Source organism: Mytilus californianus, unplaced genomic scaffold (genome assembly GCF_021869535.1).
Source record: "Mytilus californianus isolate M0D057914Y unplaced genomic scaffold, xbMytCali1.0.p SCAF_2, whole genome shotgun sequence".
NCBI classification, from domain to species: domain Eukaryota; kingdom Metazoa; phylum Mollusca; class Bivalvia; order Mytilida; family Mytilidae; genus Mytilus; species Mytilus californianus.
This window is the reverse complement of record NW_026262668.1, coordinates 13,359,676-13,380,933: the sequence shown is the minus strand read 5'-3', so window position 1 is coordinate 13,380,933 and position 21,258 is coordinate 13,359,676. Positions and strand designations below refer to the sequence as shown.

Genomic DNA, 21,258 nt, shown 5'->3' with positions numbered 1-21,258 from the left:
AGTCGAGTAAATTTTATAGTCCCGTCGATATAAAATTAATGTAAATTGACCCTGATGTCTCGAAGTTTGAAAGTAAGAATTTTCGAAAAATGTTGACCTACTAATAAAAATTCAAATTGGATGTATTTCTTATGTAACCTAATCATTTTTCAAAAGAGATTAAAGTTGAGTAAACATATTTGTTTGTATAACAGTTAAAATGACATGTTTATGGTGGCCGGTAATTTGTTGATCGTTCAAGTGGAATGTTAGTGTGTTGAACATATTTCACATGAGATAAAAACGAACGAAATTAGATGACCCAAGCCGAGATTAAATGAATCGTTAGAATTAAAACTCATTAATTACAATAAATAAAAGGATTAAGACAATCATGATAAATTCATGATAATTTAATGTAAAGCAGACTACCTCATCAGAGACTGTTCAGAACTTATTTCTTTCCGCGAGTGATTTCATAATTTATAGTGACTGACCTTTGTAAATATTTGTGTAGACTGTTGATTTTATTTGTGCATGATTTGTATCTGTACTTGTGTGTTTAATTATTATGAAGGACCAAAAATTGAGTTTGAATACTCAATCATAAGTGTCATATCGAAAAAAGGCACACTGTTCAAAGTATCTAGTTTACGCAAATCTCATAACGTATTTCATGCATTCCAAATTTATGATGACACTCTACCTCGGATGAGTCGAATACTTTGGTCCGGTCCCTTGGACTTCGACACAACGAGGTTCGACTGTTATTAACTACCACAAAAGTTACCAGTATTGATATTTAGGTGATACATAACACTACAGGGAGATAACTCTGTAAAAATCAGCTGAACGTTTTAATCACGTTCTATTAAGGAAATATTAAGCTTCTTAATGATCAAAATTAGTGTTTGTCAATCTGCTATATATCCAATGAAATTTTTACGATAAAGTGTGTGGTTCAAGTTTTTTGAAATTTTTATATTTTTGTCAAAGGGTCAAAGTAATTATTTTGTCAAAATTTTATGAAAATTAAAAGAGCCAAATTAATTTTAGTCAATGTGTTTGGTACCACCTTAATTAATGTTAATTTTTTTACTAAAAGGTAAATGTCTGTGGCTTAAAGTCAGATAATTTGTATCATCTTTAAAATCAAAGCTATTACTTTTGTTATAAATCATTCACGCTATATTATCTATTCTTTTAATTTTTATGGGTAGGGTGCAGTTTTTAAAGAAGCATAAATGATATATTGGTACTAGGGAGTTTAAATGACTTTTTAAAAAGAAATTTTTGTTTGTCACATTTGCATGGTTGTTTGGTCTCAGAAAAATGGGCCTACAAATTCCTGGTATTTTTTTTTTACTTATGCTGCAGAAAATCATAGTCCATGTAGGTTAATGTATTTGAAACTTATTTTGACAAACATCGATCTATTAAGAATTACCTGGAAATTCATCTGAGCAGTAAAAATAATTTTATCTTTTTCAAATAAGCCTCTTGCTGTATACAGGAAGACACAATGTGTAATACAATCTATCAAGTTGTCAACCCTGCCTTTAACCTCCTCAGCTGGTTCTGCCTTATCTATGGCCTTCTCGAATACCACACTGAATGCCTGTTAAAATATAATTGTTAGATTTGAAATGTTCTTCCAAATTGTTGCGTTTATTCATTTATTATTACTGAACTTATTTATTTCATTTATAATACTTGTAAATACTATTTTTGAGTATTTGTGCATATGCAACTTTGCGCTCATGTAAATTGTATTTTTTCCTGTTTTTTATGTTTTATTTATATGACGTTAAGCCTTTGACGTACGTCATATTGTCAGGAGTTTATATTCATTGCAAGTTAATTTGATTTCACATCGTTACTTTGTTATTTGTTTAGAGAGATTATAATGAGTAAAAGATATTTTTGTACATTTTTTATAACAATATTTATTTAAAGAGAAAACTATTGGATCTTTTTATTAAGAAATGTAACAAAACTTTAATCTTTATTTCAACTAATTTCTAATTTTAGGAAGTTATTTATGAGGCATGCCAGAAAGTGATTCCTATTGTTTGTTTAGTTTAATGCTTTTTAAATGTTTTAAATTATATTTACTTACGATGTATGTTAATGTGTAATTATCTTTTTCTTGCAGAGAAACGGTTGTTACGATAGTATATGAATCCAAATGTAATTTGATGAATAAAGATACTTAGTTAAATCGCATACTCGACTTTTATTGATGTGATCTGAACAATAATATTATGATGTCATATAGGGAAAAAAAAAAACAGTCAATTTGCTGTCTGTGCGAGAGAGGAAAAAGGGGTATTTTATAAAGTTACAAATATTCAAGAAGTAAAGATATATGTAGAGTGGTAGGGATGAGCCACTGTAATAGGTCACTTTTCAAGCTTCATAATATATGATTAAGTTGAGAAATTTACGGTAGGTTAAATATATGATATGGTTGCTGATTATATATCCTAAGTATCTGAAATATTCAGTATTTTCTATGAATGCAATTAAAACCATCAGATATTTAACAAATCAATTATTCCTCTTCATGAAATAGTGTAATATAGCTATAGGTTTTTTTTGGGGTCAAAAATATATGATAGAGTATGGTACTGAATGTCTCAGCTACCTCACCCCTACAAAAAAAAAATTATTTGGCAAATAAATTGAAAAGTACACATCATAATGAACTTGTGTACAAAGTTTCAAGTTGATACAATGTCTTCAGAGGATCTTAATCAGAACAATTGGCAATATTGACTGTCGCAGTCATGATTTGGTATATGCACTTTCAAATGAAAATGGTGGTTTTAACAAGGTTTTACAGATCAACAAACCTCCCACTCGTATCACAACCATTGTAAATCCTTAGATCGTTTTATATGCAACATACACTGCACAGTCAAATGACATGGCTATATATTTATACATTCAACATTACCAGGCAAGAGAAGTTTTAAGTATCTGAGCCAATACAACTCGGCATACTGTCAGACATGTGAGTAGCTGATAAGTTCTAGAAGGCGTTCCTTAGATCTTTATATTTTGATAAATGGAAATTTAGTTAATGATAACAAGCTTAGGATGTATTCTCTTTTAAAAATAAATCTATATACTAAAATTTTTATAATGAAAACTTGTGCATGGGAGTGGATTCAGAGAGAACTGGTTTATGGTATAGATAATATATTACCTTCAGTGAGAACTGGTACATAGGGTGTATTTTGTTAAGATCATTAAGTATGAAGTAGAGTAGAGATGCTCTAGCAGCAGCTGGTCTGTAATGTTCTCTAGCTGTGTTGATTTCTACTTCAGTCTTTTTAGCCTGTGCTGCTTTAATTTCAATCTCAGCTGCAGTTCTCTTAGTTGTTTCTAAATTCTCCACTAAAGCATAATCTCCAAGAAAGTTGCCTTCAGCTGCTGACAAACGAGCCAGTAATGAATCTTCTAATTCTTTGATGGTAATCTTAAACTGGTTCTGTTGCCTGGTAAGATCAGCTTTCAGCTTCTCTAAATCAGGTCTCTCCTTGCCGACAACAACAGCCAACAGCTGATCTTCCAATCCATCTTTGGTAACAGTAAAATTAATAAGTGTTGTCTGAGCTTGCATTTCTGGCTGATAATGTGGGTTGGCAAGTTTAGTCTGAATGACAAGTTTAAAGTCAGGATGATATTCAACCTCCTTGTCACCCATTTTAATAGCACGTCCTTTTTTAATCGTGTTCCTACCAATCAGAGGATCTAACACAGGATCAACATTTTCTCCAATATTTTCTAGAAAAACAGCATCACCTGATGAAACAGCTCTTTCTAAAGCATCTAGATAACCTTTCTGACCAAGACGTATAATTTTCAAGTTTGCTCCATACTTTATTTTGATCCAGTTTGCTCCTTGAAGTTGAGGGTCAATCATCAGAGGCCAACGTTCACAGTTGGATAGAATAGTGGCATTTTCCGATGACATTCTGTCACTGGGTAGACCTTCATTATTCCATGTAGCTATCTGTGCATCATCAGTCAGAAGACTTAGTGGATCCAGACCTTCTGAGATAGGTATAGGTTTGTCCAAGCTGTTTAAGAACGGAATCCAATGACCATCCATTAAATCTAATCTGTACTGTTTAGTAAAACATCCAAAGTAAGATACAAAAGCTGTGGTTAACAAAACATCCCCAGGCAATGTTTTCTCCTGTTCTCTATATTCACTTATAGATTCAGCCCATCTTACATTTTCAGATGCTAGACCTCCAACCAATCTGTTAGCTAAATCAATGGTCTTGCCTGTCAATTCAGCCTCTTGCTGACATCTTAGTTTCTCATTTGTTGCTTTCTCAAACTCGGCAGTCAACTTTCCTAGATCAGCCTCCAATTGATTGATTTTAGCTGTAATATGTTTAAGTTTTTCCTTTGCAGCATTTAATTCAGCATTGGCCTGAGCAAGGGCCATTCGCTTAGGCTCTACAGTGCAATATACATTGTAATAAGTTACAATGTTGATGACCCAGGAGCATAGACCAGCAGCAGCACCAGACTTAGATCTTATAAAATCAGGATTAAACTCAGGATCTTTCAGAAATGGATCAACTGCTTTTAGACAATTTTCATGAATGTTATCTTTGTCATAATTGATCAGGTTATCCAGGAAAGCATCAATCTGTAATAATTAAAAAGAAAAAAAAACCATTTCAACAAGTCATGGTTTCATATAACACAATGTGGTTATCAACTCACAAAACAAAAGCTTATACCTTACAATAAAGAAAACATTGATGCAAGTCTTTCATGTAATGTAATGAGTTATCAATAAAAGTTTCACTGAAATCTATAAATTATTAAAGGAAAATTTGTTGTCAAGTCTTCAATGCAAGATAGGTGTTGTCTGTTGTATTATTGTATCAAATGATGAGGATCCATGGACAATAATATACCTTACATATCAGATCATTCACAGGTCTATAAATACCCACTTTTAACAAAGTTCATAAAATATGGCACACTAAGGGTAATATCACAAAATGAAAGGAAGTTCCTTTCATCAATCAAAGCAAAAACTTGATATCATATGTCAAAATAAAAAGAACAGACTGAGCATGCCACCCAGAATAAAGCTATGCATATGTACTACCATTTACCTTTGTAAATTAAACATTTACTTTATATTACAGTTTTTAATTGCCAAATGAAACAAGAATCTTTAAACTGACAAATTAAAGATAACTTACCTTATTCATAATAGAACTTTTAGCTGCTTTCCAACTTTTGTCTTTTGGAATTTTCCCATTGGTACTTAACAAACACATGCAAGCTGATGCTACATTAATTACAGCACCAGGAGGAGAACCAAAAGATTTCAATTCTGTCAAATTGGCCTGTCAATAAAAAAAATTGATATGTTAAATCATGCTATTCTGTCAATCAAACATAGATATATAACCATGCTATCATCAGTAGCTAAATTAGCTGTAAATAATAAAATACAGAAATAAATGGAAGTAAAGTTAATTGTATCTTTTATTTAGATGGCAACATCTCTGACAATCTGGTTAATTTACATATTTTTATCTAAAGCACTTCTCCAGAGAGTAAATAATACAGGGATGGAATGATAACCAAAAGCTTGGTAGAATACTGCGCAAATAACATAAAAAAAATTAAGGGGCCCAGGTTGAAAAAAAATCTAAACATCAAATTAATTATAGAAACTATACATTCTGATTTTAATTAAAATGTTGATGTAGAGAATTGAAACTAAAAATTCTTTTTGCGCATCATTTTCAGGTTAAAAATTTGGTTAACGTTTTTAACATGAAGTTTTTTCCTGTAAATGGCTGTTTTCAGGGGCATTTCTCGGCACATACAATTTTTTCAGAATCTTCTTACGACTACTTAATATTTTTGATAAAAAATATATAATATTGAAGAGAATGGTTGCAAGGTGATTGTGGCTTAGGGTAATTTTCATTTCCATTATCTTATTATAATAAAAGTTTTTACTCTGGTGTACAAAGTTGTTGAATTTTTATTTTTGAGATCTCATTTAAAATTTCAATTTTTGAAGGTTAAACTTTTTTACGTATTCTTTTTTTCTGAAAATTTAGCATTCATAGTTTGTGCAAATAAAAATACTTTTAAAAGGGCATTAAACAAAGACTCACAGGATCCTGTATTGCTCACCTGGTATCTACATATAATATTGGCCTATTTCTGTAATATGTTTAAAAGACAGATGATTCAACATGTTTTAAATTGGGTTCCCTAGGCAAATAATTGGGAATTTGGATCCAATTTGGAGACATCAAACTAAAACAGTAACACTTTTTCTGTTATAGAATACTTTAGTCATAGTTTCTAGACTGCATTGGTTTTGAACATGAAATATCTGATAATAGTTTTTAATTAGTATGAATTTACTATTCAAGTCAATGACCAGAGTTGTACAGGAATAGGTAAAATTACACAGAATATTTATTGAGTTAACCAAATGCTTTAGTTTTGTAGTATTCATACTTTTTGTTTGGATCATGCATTTTATATTTTAGCACATAAACTCATCACTCAGAAAATATGCATAGCTTATAGTCATGATTTAATGTGAAGTGCTGTACAAAATAGAACCAAAATAACTCAAACTAAACATTATACACAGCCTGCTTTGTCAATATGTCTTGGGGCATGAAAATGTGGCTTGTCTACCTCTATTAACCTCTAAGATATTTACTATATATATAATAAAATATTAATTTTCGCGAACCATTTAGGTCACAGAAATTCCAAGAAATGGCATCAGTAAGGAGAGTTGTACAGATGATGTGAATACACAGAACCCGGATCCAAATTATCTTTTACTAAAAGTATTCATCATTTTCTGTTTTGTATGTACTAACAACATTTCATTTTTCTACAATTTCGATTAAAATATTATAAAACCTGCAGTTCAATAGGTCACATGCCCCAAATAAACATTCCCCGATTGGTCGAACTACTGTGGCCTCGGTGTAAAGCAACGCAAGCCTCAATGTAAAGATCACGCTTCCAAAAATAGAGGTATGTCCCAACTTAACATTCCCCGATTGGTTGAATTGCTGCTCGATGTAAAGCAACGGAAGCCTTGATGCAATGAAGAAAAGGGGTTGACAGGATAAACGTAATCGTTATAAATTTTAACTTCATGGTTCTTATGCCAGCAAATTTAATGAACAATGATTTTATACAGTTGTGTTATTGTTTTCACCTTACATAGGGCTTTATTTCTGATCTTATTTCTGTGTACACAATTCTGAATCTACATATTTCACCTATATCAATATTAGGTAATCCGTTTGGACGATTCCATATACCATTATGTTTTAGGGTTTTTTAGCTTCAGTGTCGAGTTGGTGTATAGTATTGAGGGCTATCTGCGAGAAATAAATCCTTTTTTTCTGATAGATTAACTAAATTCAAAACCAATATAAAAATAGTTAACACATATATTTTATTTAACTGAGTAAATTGATCGGAATGTGAATGATCATAAACCTAAAATTCGTTTTGGTCTATCCCAGTGATGACATTTGCGCGGGAATTTAGTCCATTGACATCGTAATATAATTTACTTTGGATTATAATTATCTTTAGATGTAATGTTACAGGATTTAATGTGAAATTATTTGTCTCTTCTTTTAGTACACGAGTTTGACGTCAGGTTTGTACATATGAAGTCTCTAGTCTAAAAAAAGCCAGTGACAGAACGATAAACAGATAAGCAACTGTCTAGGGCCAAGTCACAGGCACTTGTTTCTATCCATGGGAAGCCCCACTATCAACATATATTTACGTAAATATACGTTGATAGTGGGGCTTCCCATGGATAGAAACAAGTGCCTGTGGGCCAAGTTGGGAAGGGAGGTGAAAACTTCAGAAAAGCCAGTATTACGCAGAACGATAAACAGTTACATAGACGGATCCAGGGGGTGGGGAAAATTTGGTTGATTTTATAGGGAAGCAGTGGCGGATCCAGCCATTTTATAAAAGGGGGGTTCCCAACTCGGGACAAAAAGGGGCCGGGGGAGGGGGTGTGTTCCAACCATGTGTCCACATTCAAATGCATTGATCGTCCAAAAAAAGGGGGAGGGTTCCAACCCTCGGAACCGTCCCCCCGGATCCGCCACTGGGGAACCATGACGGGAGTGGGCAACCCTTAGGTCAGTTAGCGGCCACCCCCCTTTTATGAAAAGTTGTGGATCCTCCACTGAGATTTATATAAGCAGGTTTTCTTTGTGTAGATACCTTAAAATATCACCAACTGTGACCGAGTACACAATTTGATTCATTTTAGCTCATTAGCTGGGCTCACTTGCTAAAAAGGTTCATTGCGGGCCTGCTCACTGGCTAACATTTTACAATATTCATGACTCGTGTTGAAAAGCCGATAATCTATACATGTGTGTGAGGAGTAGTTATCAAGCTTGCTTTCGTCTGTAAAAACTGTCTTAGGCCAAGTTAGGGAGGTGAAAAAGCCAGTAATAGAACGATAAACAGATGATCAGGTTTTCTTCATATAGATCCCTTAAAATATCCCCCACTGAGGACACAATTTGAATCATTTTAGCTCATTAGCTGCGCTCACTCGCCATAATAGGTTCATTGCGGCTTACTGGCTAATATGTGTAGAAAAGCTGATAACCTATACATACATGTACATGTATATGGTCAGATCATATGTTTTCGTACGTCACATCATATGAATTTGTACTATGCATGCCTTTTCAATGGAAATTGTGACGACAGTATGCATTCTTAATAGCACGAAAAACGATGAGAAGAGGATACATATGTCAACCAAAATTTTTCAGCAACGTCAAAATATGTGAGGACACCCTATCAAGATCTATTAAGCTTGCGTTCATGTTGCGTTAAAACTGTTTTAGGAAGGTGAAAAATACCAACAATATAACAATAAATAGATAATCGATATTGTAAAATATCGATGTGTTGAAAAGCCAATGATCTACATATATACTTAAATATGTCAACCATAAAATAAAACTGATTTAATTTACACCACAACTGTTGAAAAAACCTTTATGTTTATATAACTTATCTCATTCTAGTCCATTCAACTGACAGAATCTGTACATTTCAAGAACTCTTTAATAACAATAATCATCATGGACTAATCTTTATAGCAATATCTGTTAGCCATTTAGGGGTCTTTTGCATTCAAAGTTTAGTTTTAGTGGGTTTATTTTGCGAAAAAGAACTCCCATTTCCAGATCAAAGTTAACATTTTCTATATATTTTGCTGTGTCAAAATGACCTAATGAATATAAAGGACAGTACCCATATAGACCCAAAAATGGTATATCACATTCTACACATGACATTTTAGCAGGAAAGACTGCCATTGGAGTATATAACTTTTAACCTGTGTATGTATAATTAAAATATGATAATAAAATTCATATCTTTTTCAGGACTTCTGATTGAACCATGTACATGTAGTATGGCATGTTTGTGAGATATGGTTTTGGTGGATAGGATGTTCATGAAGGACCTGTAGTACAAAGTATATCACTGGATTGAGCTCTTTGTCTAAGTGTATTATTAAAGTGCTTTGCTTTGAGCTCAGTTCATTGTTATGCAATTCATTCTTTGTGAAATAAAGATTTGACAGACAACTCTCATGTACAAGGATTTGTCAGGGTAGTATCCATTCTATGTACAATGTTAGTAATAAGGAGATAAAAGCATTTTATTATGATTTGAACCAAACATTTTTTGTCCTTTAACCAAATTTAAAAAAAAGAACAAATTTACCCGACAATGCTACACTCGCTACTAGCAATATGATGCTAGGTTGTTTTAATACATCTGTACTGCCTACTGATGACTCGGTCCTGAGTGTAAATGGTCATTCAGTATGTTAAAAAAAAAAAAAATTATAAGGCCTATCTGGCCTAATTGATTTCTAAAACTATATTTCATTGTGAATGTTCAACATTTTTCATTCATTTGTTTATTTCTTAATTTGTGTGAATTAACATTGTTACAGTTAATATTAATTACTACACTTTCATACCACAACAAAAACTGTATTGGTATCACTTATATTTGTATCCATATAACACAAAAAATTGAAAAGAGAATAATTTTGCAATACTTTTTTCATATTGAATACTATAACTTTTTTGATATTTAGACATATTAAGTAGATTTTCATAATACCCGCTTGACATGCCTGAAATTCTATCAGATTACTTTTGGAGCAGTTATGAGTCTTTGAAGCATGCTCACAAAGGTTTTTTTGTTGATATCGTTTTCATATTGGTCAAAACTTTGTTTTGCTTCGGCCAGCTTTGGAGGAGATGTTATCAAAGAATTGATAAAAAACAACAAAGAAATTTACTTTCTAGCTCCTCTAGCCCCAAGCATCATGTCAGGCAATTTCATTACTAAAAACCAATAAATGTCTTCTAATCTGATAAACGATTTCGACATTTTAACAAAATATTTTACTAATGATACTGACAATCCACCACAAAGTAATATAAATAGAACCATACAAATAGTGAGCAAATACATATAAAAAAGATGTGGTATGATTGCCAATGAGACAATTCTCCACAACAGACCAAAATGACACAGAAATTAACAACTACGGGTCACCGTACAGCCTTCAACAATGAGCAAAGCCCATAACTCATAGTCATTTATGTTATTTATGTACACAAAATAAACAAAAAACAAATATTATGTAACACATAGACAAACGACAACCACTGAATAACAGCCTCCTGATATCATGTTCTCAGATATCATCTCCCATTGAAAAAAAAAATCACATGAAAAAATGAACCTATTATGTGTTGCTTTCCTAGCTACAAAATTTATCCAAAATCAAAGATGTGGAAAATATTCTATCATAATCATTTGGTCATTAATGCAATTAGTGTCTCTTCCATGCCCTCTTGAACATAAAATCTAAATAATAAATAAACAACACTCCTCATGCTCAGGTTGGTTGTCATCGTGCAACACAGTTAATTTTCATATAGGAAAAACATAGAACTCCTTTTGTCATATAAAACACTGTCAAACATCCAAACATACTATCCACATTCATCTGTGTCCACACTTGTTATCTTTATAAAATTTAAATTGTGGCTGCCGCAAGATAAGCATCCCTGTTTCTTGTATTTTGTGAAAAAATCTTGGGCAAGGCAAAAACTAATAACAAAACAAGAATAAGTGTCCATAGGACACAATATTCGCATCATCATATTCCCATTGTTCAGTTAACTGCGAAATCTGAATCAAAATTCTAATTTTACATATATTTCAAATAGTTCGCATCATAATGAACATGCATACTAATTTTCAAGTTTATGTGATCTAAACTTCATGTTAAAAACGTTAACCAAATTTTTAACCTGATCGTGATCTGTGTAATTCTGGGTCAAAACCCTCGTTTGGCATATATTTTAAAAGTTTTACATCAAAATGAACATGCGAGGTGATGTGACCACAACTTCATGGTAAACTATTTAAACCGAAACTTTTACCTGATACAGGATAATGGATGGATAGTCCAGAAAACATAAATATCCTTGTTGAAACTGCTATGTCAGTTCAAAAACAGATTTTGTGATACGTTATACAAACTATTCTCTGATTATTTTCAAAATACAACTGGCAAAAGATATACCTTGTTTAAAGTATTAAGAGCTTCTACAGCAGCAGCTAGAGCTGGTTCAGCCTTGGACAGGTCAGCCAAACAATCAGTTTGCTTTTTGGACACTTCTTCATTGATCTTTGAAACTTTCTTTTCTTCACCATCAGCAATAGCCTTTTCTGCTGACACCTTCTCTGTTTCTGCTCCAACCACAGCAATTAGTTTGTTTGCATCTTCATTTTTCTGAGCAAGTTCAACTTCTTGCGAAGCCAATTTAGATTTTAGATCATCCACCTAAAAAGACACATGATTATAAATCACTGTTAAAAACAAAATTTAATAAAAAATTCTGGTTATGATTAAGCTACTTTTTAACAGTCACAGATCTACAAAATTGTATAACTTAAAGAACAATTCTAAAATGGAAATAAATGGGGAATGTGTCCATGGGACACAGATGATGCCCCCGTTTGCATATAACGTTATAAAGAGATATAACTTAAGAACTGTAAAAGAGACACTACCCAAATGTGAACTTGATCTGTGTTTTGTGGTAATAAGCATTGTGCATAAGTTTCATAACATTTGGTTGCAGCAAACTAAAGTTAAAGAACAGAAACAAATATTTCAGGAATTTTTCCATTTGTAAAGGGCATAACTCTAGAACGGTAAAAGTGACGCCACCAAAATTCAAACTTGATCTGTGTTTTGTTGTAATAAGCATTTTGTATAAGTTTCATAACATTTGGTAGAGGCAAACTAAATTGAGAGAACGAAAAAGGGCCATAACTCTAGAACGGTAAAAGTGAAACCACCAAAATTCAAACTTGATCTGTGTTTTGTGGTAATAAGCATTGTGTATAAGTTTCATAACATTTGGTTGAGGCAAACTAAAGTTAGAGAATGGAAACGAAAAATTCAGCAATTTTTCCATTTGTAAAGGGCATAACTCTCAAACGGTAAAAGTGACACCACCAAAATTCAAACTTGAACTGTTTTTGTGGTAATAAGCATTGTGTATAAGTTTCATAACATTTGGTTGATGCAAACTAAAGTTAGAGAACAGAAACGAAAAATTCAGCAATTTTTTCATTTGTAAAGAGGCATAACTTTAGAACAGTACAAGTGACGCCACCAAAATTCAAACTTGACCTGTGTTTTGTGGTAATAAGCACAGGGACAAAACTTAAAGGGAGCCCAGTTGCCCATGGCTCCTAGATTTTGAGCTGGGCCCCTAAACTTTCAGGTAAATTTCAGTTGAACATATAGAAACTAATTGTGAAATATCTGGTCTGGGCTCCCAGCTTGAAATTCCCAAGTTTAGTCCCTGAAGCATTGTGTATAAGTTTCATAACATTTGGTTTAGGCAAACTAAAGTGAGAGAATGGAAACGAAAAATTCAGCAATTTTTCCATATGTAAAGGTCCATAACTCTAGAACGGTAAAAGTGACGCCACCAAAATTCAAACTTGATCTGTGTTTTGTTGTAATAAGCATTTTGTATAAGTTTCATAACATTTGGTAGAGGCGAACTAAATTGAGAGAACGAAAAAGGGCCATAACTCTAGAACGGTAGAAGTGAAACCACCAAAATTCAAACTTGATCTGTGTTTTGTGGTAATAAGCATTGTGTATAAGTTTCATAACATTTGGTTGAGGCAAACTAAAGTTAGAGAATGGAAACGAAAAATTCAGCAATTTTTCCATTTGTAAAGGGGCATAACTCTCAAACGGTAAAAGTGACACCACCAAAATTCAAACTTGAACTGTTTTTGTGGTAATAAGCATTGTGTATAAGTTTCATAACATTTGGTTGATGCAAACTAAAGTTAGAGAACGGAAACGAAAAATTCAGCAATTTTTTCATTTGTAAAGAGGCATAACTTTAGAACAGTACAAGTGACGCCACCAAAATTCAAACTTGACCTGTGTTTTGTGGTAATAAGCACAGGGACAAAACTTAAAGGGAGCCCAGTCGCCCATGGCTCCTAGATTTTGAGCTGGGCCCCTAAACTTTCAGGTAAATTTCAGTTGAACATATAGAAACTAATTGTGAAATATCTGGTCTGGGCTCCCAACTTGAAATTCCCAAGTTTAGTCCCTGAAGCATTGTGTATAAGTTTCATAACATTTGGTTTAGGCAAACTAAAGTGAGAGAATGGAAACGAAAAATTCAGCAATTTTTCCATATGTAAAGGTCCATAACTCTAGAACGGTAAAAGTGACGCCACCAAAATTCAAACTTGATCTGTGTTTTGTTGTAATAAGCATTTTGTATAAGTTTCATAACATTTGGTAGAGGCAAACTAAAGTGAGAGAACGAAAAAGGGGCATAACTCTAGAACGGTAAAAGTGAAACCACCAAAATTCAAACTTGATCTGTGTTTTGTGGTAATAAGCATTGTGTATAAGTTTCATAACATTTGGTTGAGGCAAACTAAAGTTAGAGAATGGAAACGAAAAATTCAGCAATTTTTCCATTTGTAAAGGGCATAACTCTCAAACGGTAAAAGTGACACCACCAAAATTCACACTTGATCTGTGTGTTGTGGTAATAAGCATTGTGTATAAGTTTCATAACATTTGGTTGAGGCAAACTCAAGTTAGAGAACTGAAACCAGTTATGGGACGCTACGGCGGGGGCATAAAAATAAATTTTGCTTATTTCATAGGGACCCCTTAAAAGCCTATATTTCTTGTGTGGTGACCATAGTAAACTTATGAAATCAAATCAAGAAAAAAATATCAGATTGTGTATCAGAACATCATGTCACTGCAATTAATTCATTACAAAGTTAAAGCAACAACAGGTTGTATCAATATTTTTTTGGAAGTTTTATGACAAAGTAAAATAAAAAGTATGCATTAATTTAATGAAGCTGAATAGGGTACATTGAAGATATTTTTATTTCTCTGGATCCTATCTGATTTTACACCTTTCAGTCACATATGTCAGGAAGTTAGGCATGGTTTAGATCAGCAACATGTCATCTGTATATAATACCAACATATGGTTAATGTCACCTGACTATACATTTAAAGCAGTATGAACAAGTCAAAACAGAAAATTGGTCTAATATTTAAGGTGAAAATCTTTTGACATCATTTCATTTGCTAAATTCCCATGTGAGAAAGACTAAGCTGAGGCCTGGGAATATGTCATGTAAGACTACTTTTTAACCTTCATTTTGAAACAGCCACTATCTCAGAAATCATGTATCGACTTACTTGCTGGGCAGTACTCCTCAATTTTTCTAAACCATTTTCAAGCCTGACAATCTTGGCTTGTAATTCAAGATTTTTCTTCTTAAGTAAATTTTGGTACAGTTTAATCTGTTCTAGGAAACTTTTTGGAGTGGTATAATTATATCTCCTTTCATTCTGTAGGTAAGACTGACTCATCGCATTCACAGAATTATGTACAAAACCCATGAACTTGGATATTGAAGTTCTCATATCAGGCTGAAATAATAAAATATATACGGTAATGAGCATTCAATAGAAAAACATACTTATGACTCTTTTTTCCCATTTATTAAATAACCTTAACCCTTACCATGCGGATCCCGTCTTTTGACGGGTTGCACTGGCAATTTTGTGAACTTTGCAAAAACCTTCTTATCTTCGCATAATCACAAACTTCTGAGTTAAAATTTGATTTGAGATCATGATATATGTTCATCATTCAATTTGAACCTTTGTAAGACTTTAAAAAAAACGAATTAATACATTATTTTGCTTTTATGAAAAAAAAATTGTTTTGGGCTTGACGTAAAAAATCTAAAAATACCTCTAGGGAAGTCCCTATCTTCCTCACTTAATTCTTGTTCATTTGATTATCAAAACTGTATGTCTGGGTAAAAAGACGAGTTTTTTGACACGTATAAAGTTTTTTTGCGAAAAAAATATGGAATTATGCAAGTAGAAATATGAAATCAAACAGTTAACGTGAAATACGAAAATTCCCACGCATATGCCCCACCCTTTCCTGTATTATATAAATAGATTTCGTCTAAAACCTTAAGAATAAAATGTTCATTTAAAGTTTACCATCAATTTATTGTTGTTATCTGAATGATATCTTGATAATTTAGAAATTTGATGTTAAAAATATATTAACTGTACGGAAATAAGAACCGGAAGTTTACTCTTGTGAGAGACGTCCGAAAGAGAAAATGAAAGTTGTCACAGTTTACACAAACAAATTATAGCTTTTTTCAGTAACTATATCAGTGTCCACGCTTAAGGATAGACATTTCCCGTAAAATTAATAATGCTAAATCACAAATCAATCCTTCTTAGTGCTGTTAATAATTATCTTTCCTCTTATAGCTTTGAAAATTCTTGTCATTCTCGGAAACTATTTCCGAAATAAAAGAAACATGAATCGAAGAAAGAAAATGTGAATCCTTTGTCAAATCCATTTATCGTCTGATATTTTCCCATTTTTAAGGGGTTTTCAGGTATATTCAAGAAAAATAAATTGAAAAATATGAATGAGTTTTGTTGTTTTTCCAATGAGTTTACCATACTGTGCAGCCATTTTTTTTTCTTTCCTTTTTCCACCAAAATAAAATAAAAAGGGGGCGTTTCTGTATTTACTTTCTGATTATGGCAGAAGCCAGCAGTTCTACTGCTGAGAATATTTGTGAACTATTTGCTGATACTGATAGTGAAAATGAAGAGTTGGAAGGATTTACTGTAAATGACTTTGATGATGATGACCTAAATATTGACAATGTTTCTGAAAGAGATGATTTGTTTGACATTGATAACTGGGTTACGGGTGAAAAGAATCCAGAACTTCTACAATTTACACAAACTCCAGGAATTAAGTGTGAACTTCCAGACAATGCGACTGTTTCTGACTATTTCTTTTTATACGTCAATGACAATGATTTTGAGAACATTTCTGAGGAAACAAACAGATATGCACAGCAGTATCTTGAAAAAAACAATAACTTGAGTAGATTTTCAAGGTTCAGAAAGTGGACAAACACTACTGCCTCAGAAATGAAGCGCTATATTGCTGTTATTTTTGCAATGGGTATTCTGTCACAGGCAGATGTAACAGATTACTGGAGTAAAAACCCTGTCACCTCAACACCATTCTTTCCGTCAACTATGTCAAGAGACAGATTTCTCTTAATTTCATCTTTCTTCCATCTTGCTAACAATGACGAGTTTGTTGCTAGAGGTCAACCAAACCATAACCCACTTTTTAAATTTGGAACATTCTATAATCGTGTTGTCAACAGATTTCACTCAGTGTACACACCTAGTCAATCAATTTCATTAGATGAAGGAATGATTCCTTGGAGGGGTAACCTCTCATTTAGAGTTTACAGCCCTGACAAGCCAGTAAAATATGGAATCAAAGCATACATGTTAAGTGACTCCAGTAATGGTTATGTTTCCAAATTTAAGTTGTATACTGGAAAGTCAAGTATTGGTTCAAGTTCAAATGGCGCAACATATGACTTAGTAATGGATATGTTAAGAGGCATGTATGAAAAGGGTTATAACCTGTATTGTGACAATTACTACACATCTCCCCAACTATTTTGGGATCTCTATGTTCTAGGAGTAGGAGCAACAGGCACTGTTAGGTCTAACCGTCATGGAATTCCGCAATTTTTGAAAGACAAAAAACTTACAAATAAAGAAGATCTTTCTGTTATGAGTAATGGTCCCTTGACCTGTGATAAAGTTCTTGATGGAAAGCCCGTTTTTATGCTTTCAACTGTTCACAAAACTAACTTGGTCAACACACGCCATCGTGACCGTGATACAAATGAATTCATAAGAAAACCAAGTGTTGTTAATTACTATAACAAATATATGGCTGGTGTAGATCGGGCTGATCAAATGATTTCTTACGTCAATAGTGTTGTTAAATCTTTTAAGTGGTGGAAAAAGGTTATTTTCCATGTTCTTGCTATTGCCATGCTAGATGCATACGCTTTGTATAAAGCTGACTATCCTAATATAACACATAAAGTGTTCAGAAGACAACTAATCAGCGAACTTATATCAAATAACCCAATAGAAAGCAATAAAGTAGGTAGGCCTTCAAATGCAAAATTAGAACGCTTAAGTGAAAGACACTTCATATCTAGAATTGTAGGGGAGGGCAAAAAAAAAACAACATTGCACGTTTATGCAAAGTCTGCAATGAAGCTGACAAAAACAATGTAAATATGAACAATAAATTTCAAAAACGCAAACAGCCACGTCATGAGACTTCTTATGAATGTAAAGATTGTAGTGTATCTCTGTGCATTGAGCCATGCTTTAAGATATGGCATACACAAAAAGAATATGTTGTTGCCTACAAGAGATGGAAGAATTTTTCCGTCCAACCAGTTAATGAGGAATAGTTTCTTGTTGCATGTGTTTATGTTATGAATATCAATTATAAAATTGTTGTTATGGATTATTATTTTCAAATACAGTATCAAATGACCTTTTCAGAAATAACAATTTTAGACCCAAACAGTAGACAAACAAGTTGAATAAAAGGAGATGTTGGGTAAATGTTAATTAGGAGGCAACCAAACTTAAAAGTTGTGTACATTCAAATGATCTTACCAAGTCAATGATTTGGCAGGTTTTTGCTTGCTTTAAATTCAGCAGCATATAGTCAGTATAGTTGTTTGTATGAAGGAAGAGTATTTCTATTACCTCAATTTTTTTTTTAACATTAAAAAAGTCTGATTGCTTTATCAGAAAAGATATGTTAAAGATGTTAAAGTCTGTATAGTGTAGTACAACTTAGTAAGTTAGTTACCACCCAAACCCTTCAAGAAGCAGTCCTACTAGTTTGACAGCATGTTAAAAGTAGTTGTGCAAACATGTAATGATTTCTCCTTAGCACTATTATCACATGTACAGTGATGTAAATTTTGTCCTACAAATACAGCTTGATTACCTGTATATAATATATGTACAACTGTATATAAAACTTGTGTATATTACATTAAGGTTTTAAACTACATAAACTGATCAAAACATCATATAATCATAAAGCATAAGACAAAACTAGTTATAAATTGAAATTATTCAAACCTGGACAGAAACAGAGGTAATTATAAGAATTACAAAGTGAGTTGTCAAATTTGTCAAAAAATTAAATAATCCTGCTTTCTTGGTTACAAATGTCAAATTTCTGTCGCTCTTTCGTCCTATTAATACAAATGCTCTTGCAATTGAAACTAAGGAAACCAAGATGTTACCATAGTAACCACTTTTTATTTGACTGAATACTTAAACTGAATTAATTTCTGATGTGCTATTACCTGTTTATTAAAGTGTTGAGACTGTTTGTAGTAAAGCAACAATTTGTTATCTTATTAATTTCTTCTAACAATAAGAGTATCTTTACGCAGGTGAGTCATATATTATTTACATTAAATTTCCACATTTTTGTCATATATGTATTTTTATTTTCAGTTGTTTTCAGTTTACTGCAGTTAAGAGTTGTATTTAGATGGATAAGAAATGATTATATAGCAAGGCTAGCCAGTAAAATACATTTCAATGAAAAAAATACTAAAAAATGGCAAAAATGTTTGTTACCATAGCAACCATTGTGACAAATTATTATATAGTGCTTCAACTATATGGATATCAAGTTTTGGACCAATCAAAGCATTTATCATCAAGTTACGGACAAATTAATAATGATGCTATTTTTAAGAAAAATTTAACAAAACAATTCAGCATACAGACTACATGTGTTGAAAACAAGTCAGCATGGTAAGGGTTAAGGAATGAAATACATAGTAAGGGCTGTTCCATTATAACATACATGGTACCCAAGGAAAAAACTTTGAAAATAGGATAACTACCCACAGAAGCAGTTTTAGAGACCTGCATACATTTTAAACATGTTGTCACAACCACCCACTGTGGCAAATTCAAGTTGCCTTCTCTCGGTCTAATGTATGTTTTTTTTTTTTAATGAATAAGCCCTTATACAGAATCGAAAGTTTTCACCTATTCCCCCATCGTTTAAGTGTCCATTGGCAGAATGGAATTTTCTGGTGACATATTTCGTCATAAGACATCTTGTGCTTGTTGTTATTTCTTTTTTTTTAGGGCTATTTTGTTCTAGTTGTGATTTTCATGATAAGTTGGGATGGGGTTAATCTTAAGGGTGTTTTTTTTCTTTGGCTACATAGGTTTTTCAGGGGCTTTCTAGTGCAAACTGTGAAATTTTTATTTGAGGAAGTGCTACATACCAATAGTGCAATTAAAATTTACAAATATGATACTTTTTCCTATTCATTATTTTCAACAATAAAACATCAGCTATCTGAGTATTCTTTTTGCCACATTAAAATATATTATAAATTTGAAGTTTTTGTTCTTTTGTTCTTTATGTAAAAAAATAACAACCAATTTTGTTCACGGAACTGGGAGTTTTGTCGGATAACACTTGAAATAACTTTTTGTTTTTTTGTGAATATATATACATACTGAAAGCAGTTCTACTTCCTGTAAGAATCTTTGCGATACAGAATTCAGAGCTTCTACAGGCCATTCATGGAACCAATCAATGCAAGTACAATTTGTTACAGCTGGAAACTTACGACTTCTCACCCTCAAAGTTGACCCAACAGGGGAGAAACATAACACAACCTAAAAAAGACAGCAAAATTACCTGTAATGTGATATTAAATAAACAATGAAAGAAAATTCAAATTTTTTTAAAAACTTTTTGGATTTGAGCAACACTGCTGAGTTTTGTAGACAAAATGCACGTTTGGCATACAAAATTTTAATCCTGGCATCTATAAGGAGTTTATTTCTATAAAAGGTTACTGAAATAACAGTTTTGAGATTCAATTTAAACCAAAATTGTTTGACTCCTGAAACTCAAACCCTCGCGAAACAAAAACTCATTGTTTCATATAGACGAGCCTTATCAATCAAACAAATACTAGTAAAAACCGAAATTGTACGCAAACAAACCCTTGCGGAAAGAATTGCTATCTCTGTAGATTAATGAAAACCGCAGAAAGTGCAAAAAGTACCGTAAACAGTTACCAAATAGATATTAAACACGAAATTACATGCAACACAGAAAGTGTGGTGTATTTAATAGAATGCAAACAATGCAAAAAACAACACATTGGTCAAACGGGAAATAGCCTAAAAGAAAGATTCAGGGGACATATACAGGACATCAACACTGAGAATAATACAAAACCAGTCTCGAAACACTTCACCTCAAATGGTCACAATAAACACGACGTCACCATAACAGGCATAACAACCACAGAACAAAACATAAACGTCAGACTAAGAACTGAAGAAGCTCTTATACATAAATTTGGAAGCACCGAACCCTGGGGCCTTAACAGACGATATGGCTAATACGAAGATTACCAAAAGAAAAGAAACTACAGGAACTTTCACAAGACGATTTAATTGCAAAAAATGCCCGAAAACTTTCTGCAGTATTTCTACTTTACGAAGACACCATAAGGAACGCCACGAACCAGTCGCAACAATGTTTGAATGCAAACATTGTGTTGCAACCTTCACTAGAAAATCAAATGCCGTAACACACCTTAAATCAAAACACCCAGATAAAGCCAGAG

General features: G+C 32.7%; 1 protein-coding gene across 1 annotated transcript in view; it reads right to left on the bottom strand.

Moving 5' to 3' along the window:
• The window catches only part of LOC127729279 (dynein beta chain, ciliary-like), a 126,904-nt gene that overhangs the window by 12,203 nt on the left and 93,443 nt on the right, over positions 1-21,258 (bottom strand). The window contains exons 36-41 of the mRNA XM_052237012.1: positions 20,132-20,293; positions 14,879-15,112; positions 11,684-11,944; positions 5,220-5,366; positions 3,191-4,651; positions 1,427-1,597 (exon numbers count right to left, since the gene is read on the bottom strand). Of these exons, the coding sequence (XP_052092972.1) occupies positions 1,427-1,597; positions 3,191-4,651; positions 5,220-5,366; positions 11,684-11,944; positions 14,879-15,112; positions 20,132-20,293 (2,436 nt within the window). The remainder of the gene's footprint in view (positions 1-1,426; positions 1,598-3,190; positions 4,652-5,219; positions 5,367-11,683; positions 11,945-14,878; positions 15,113-20,131; positions 20,294-21,258) is intronic.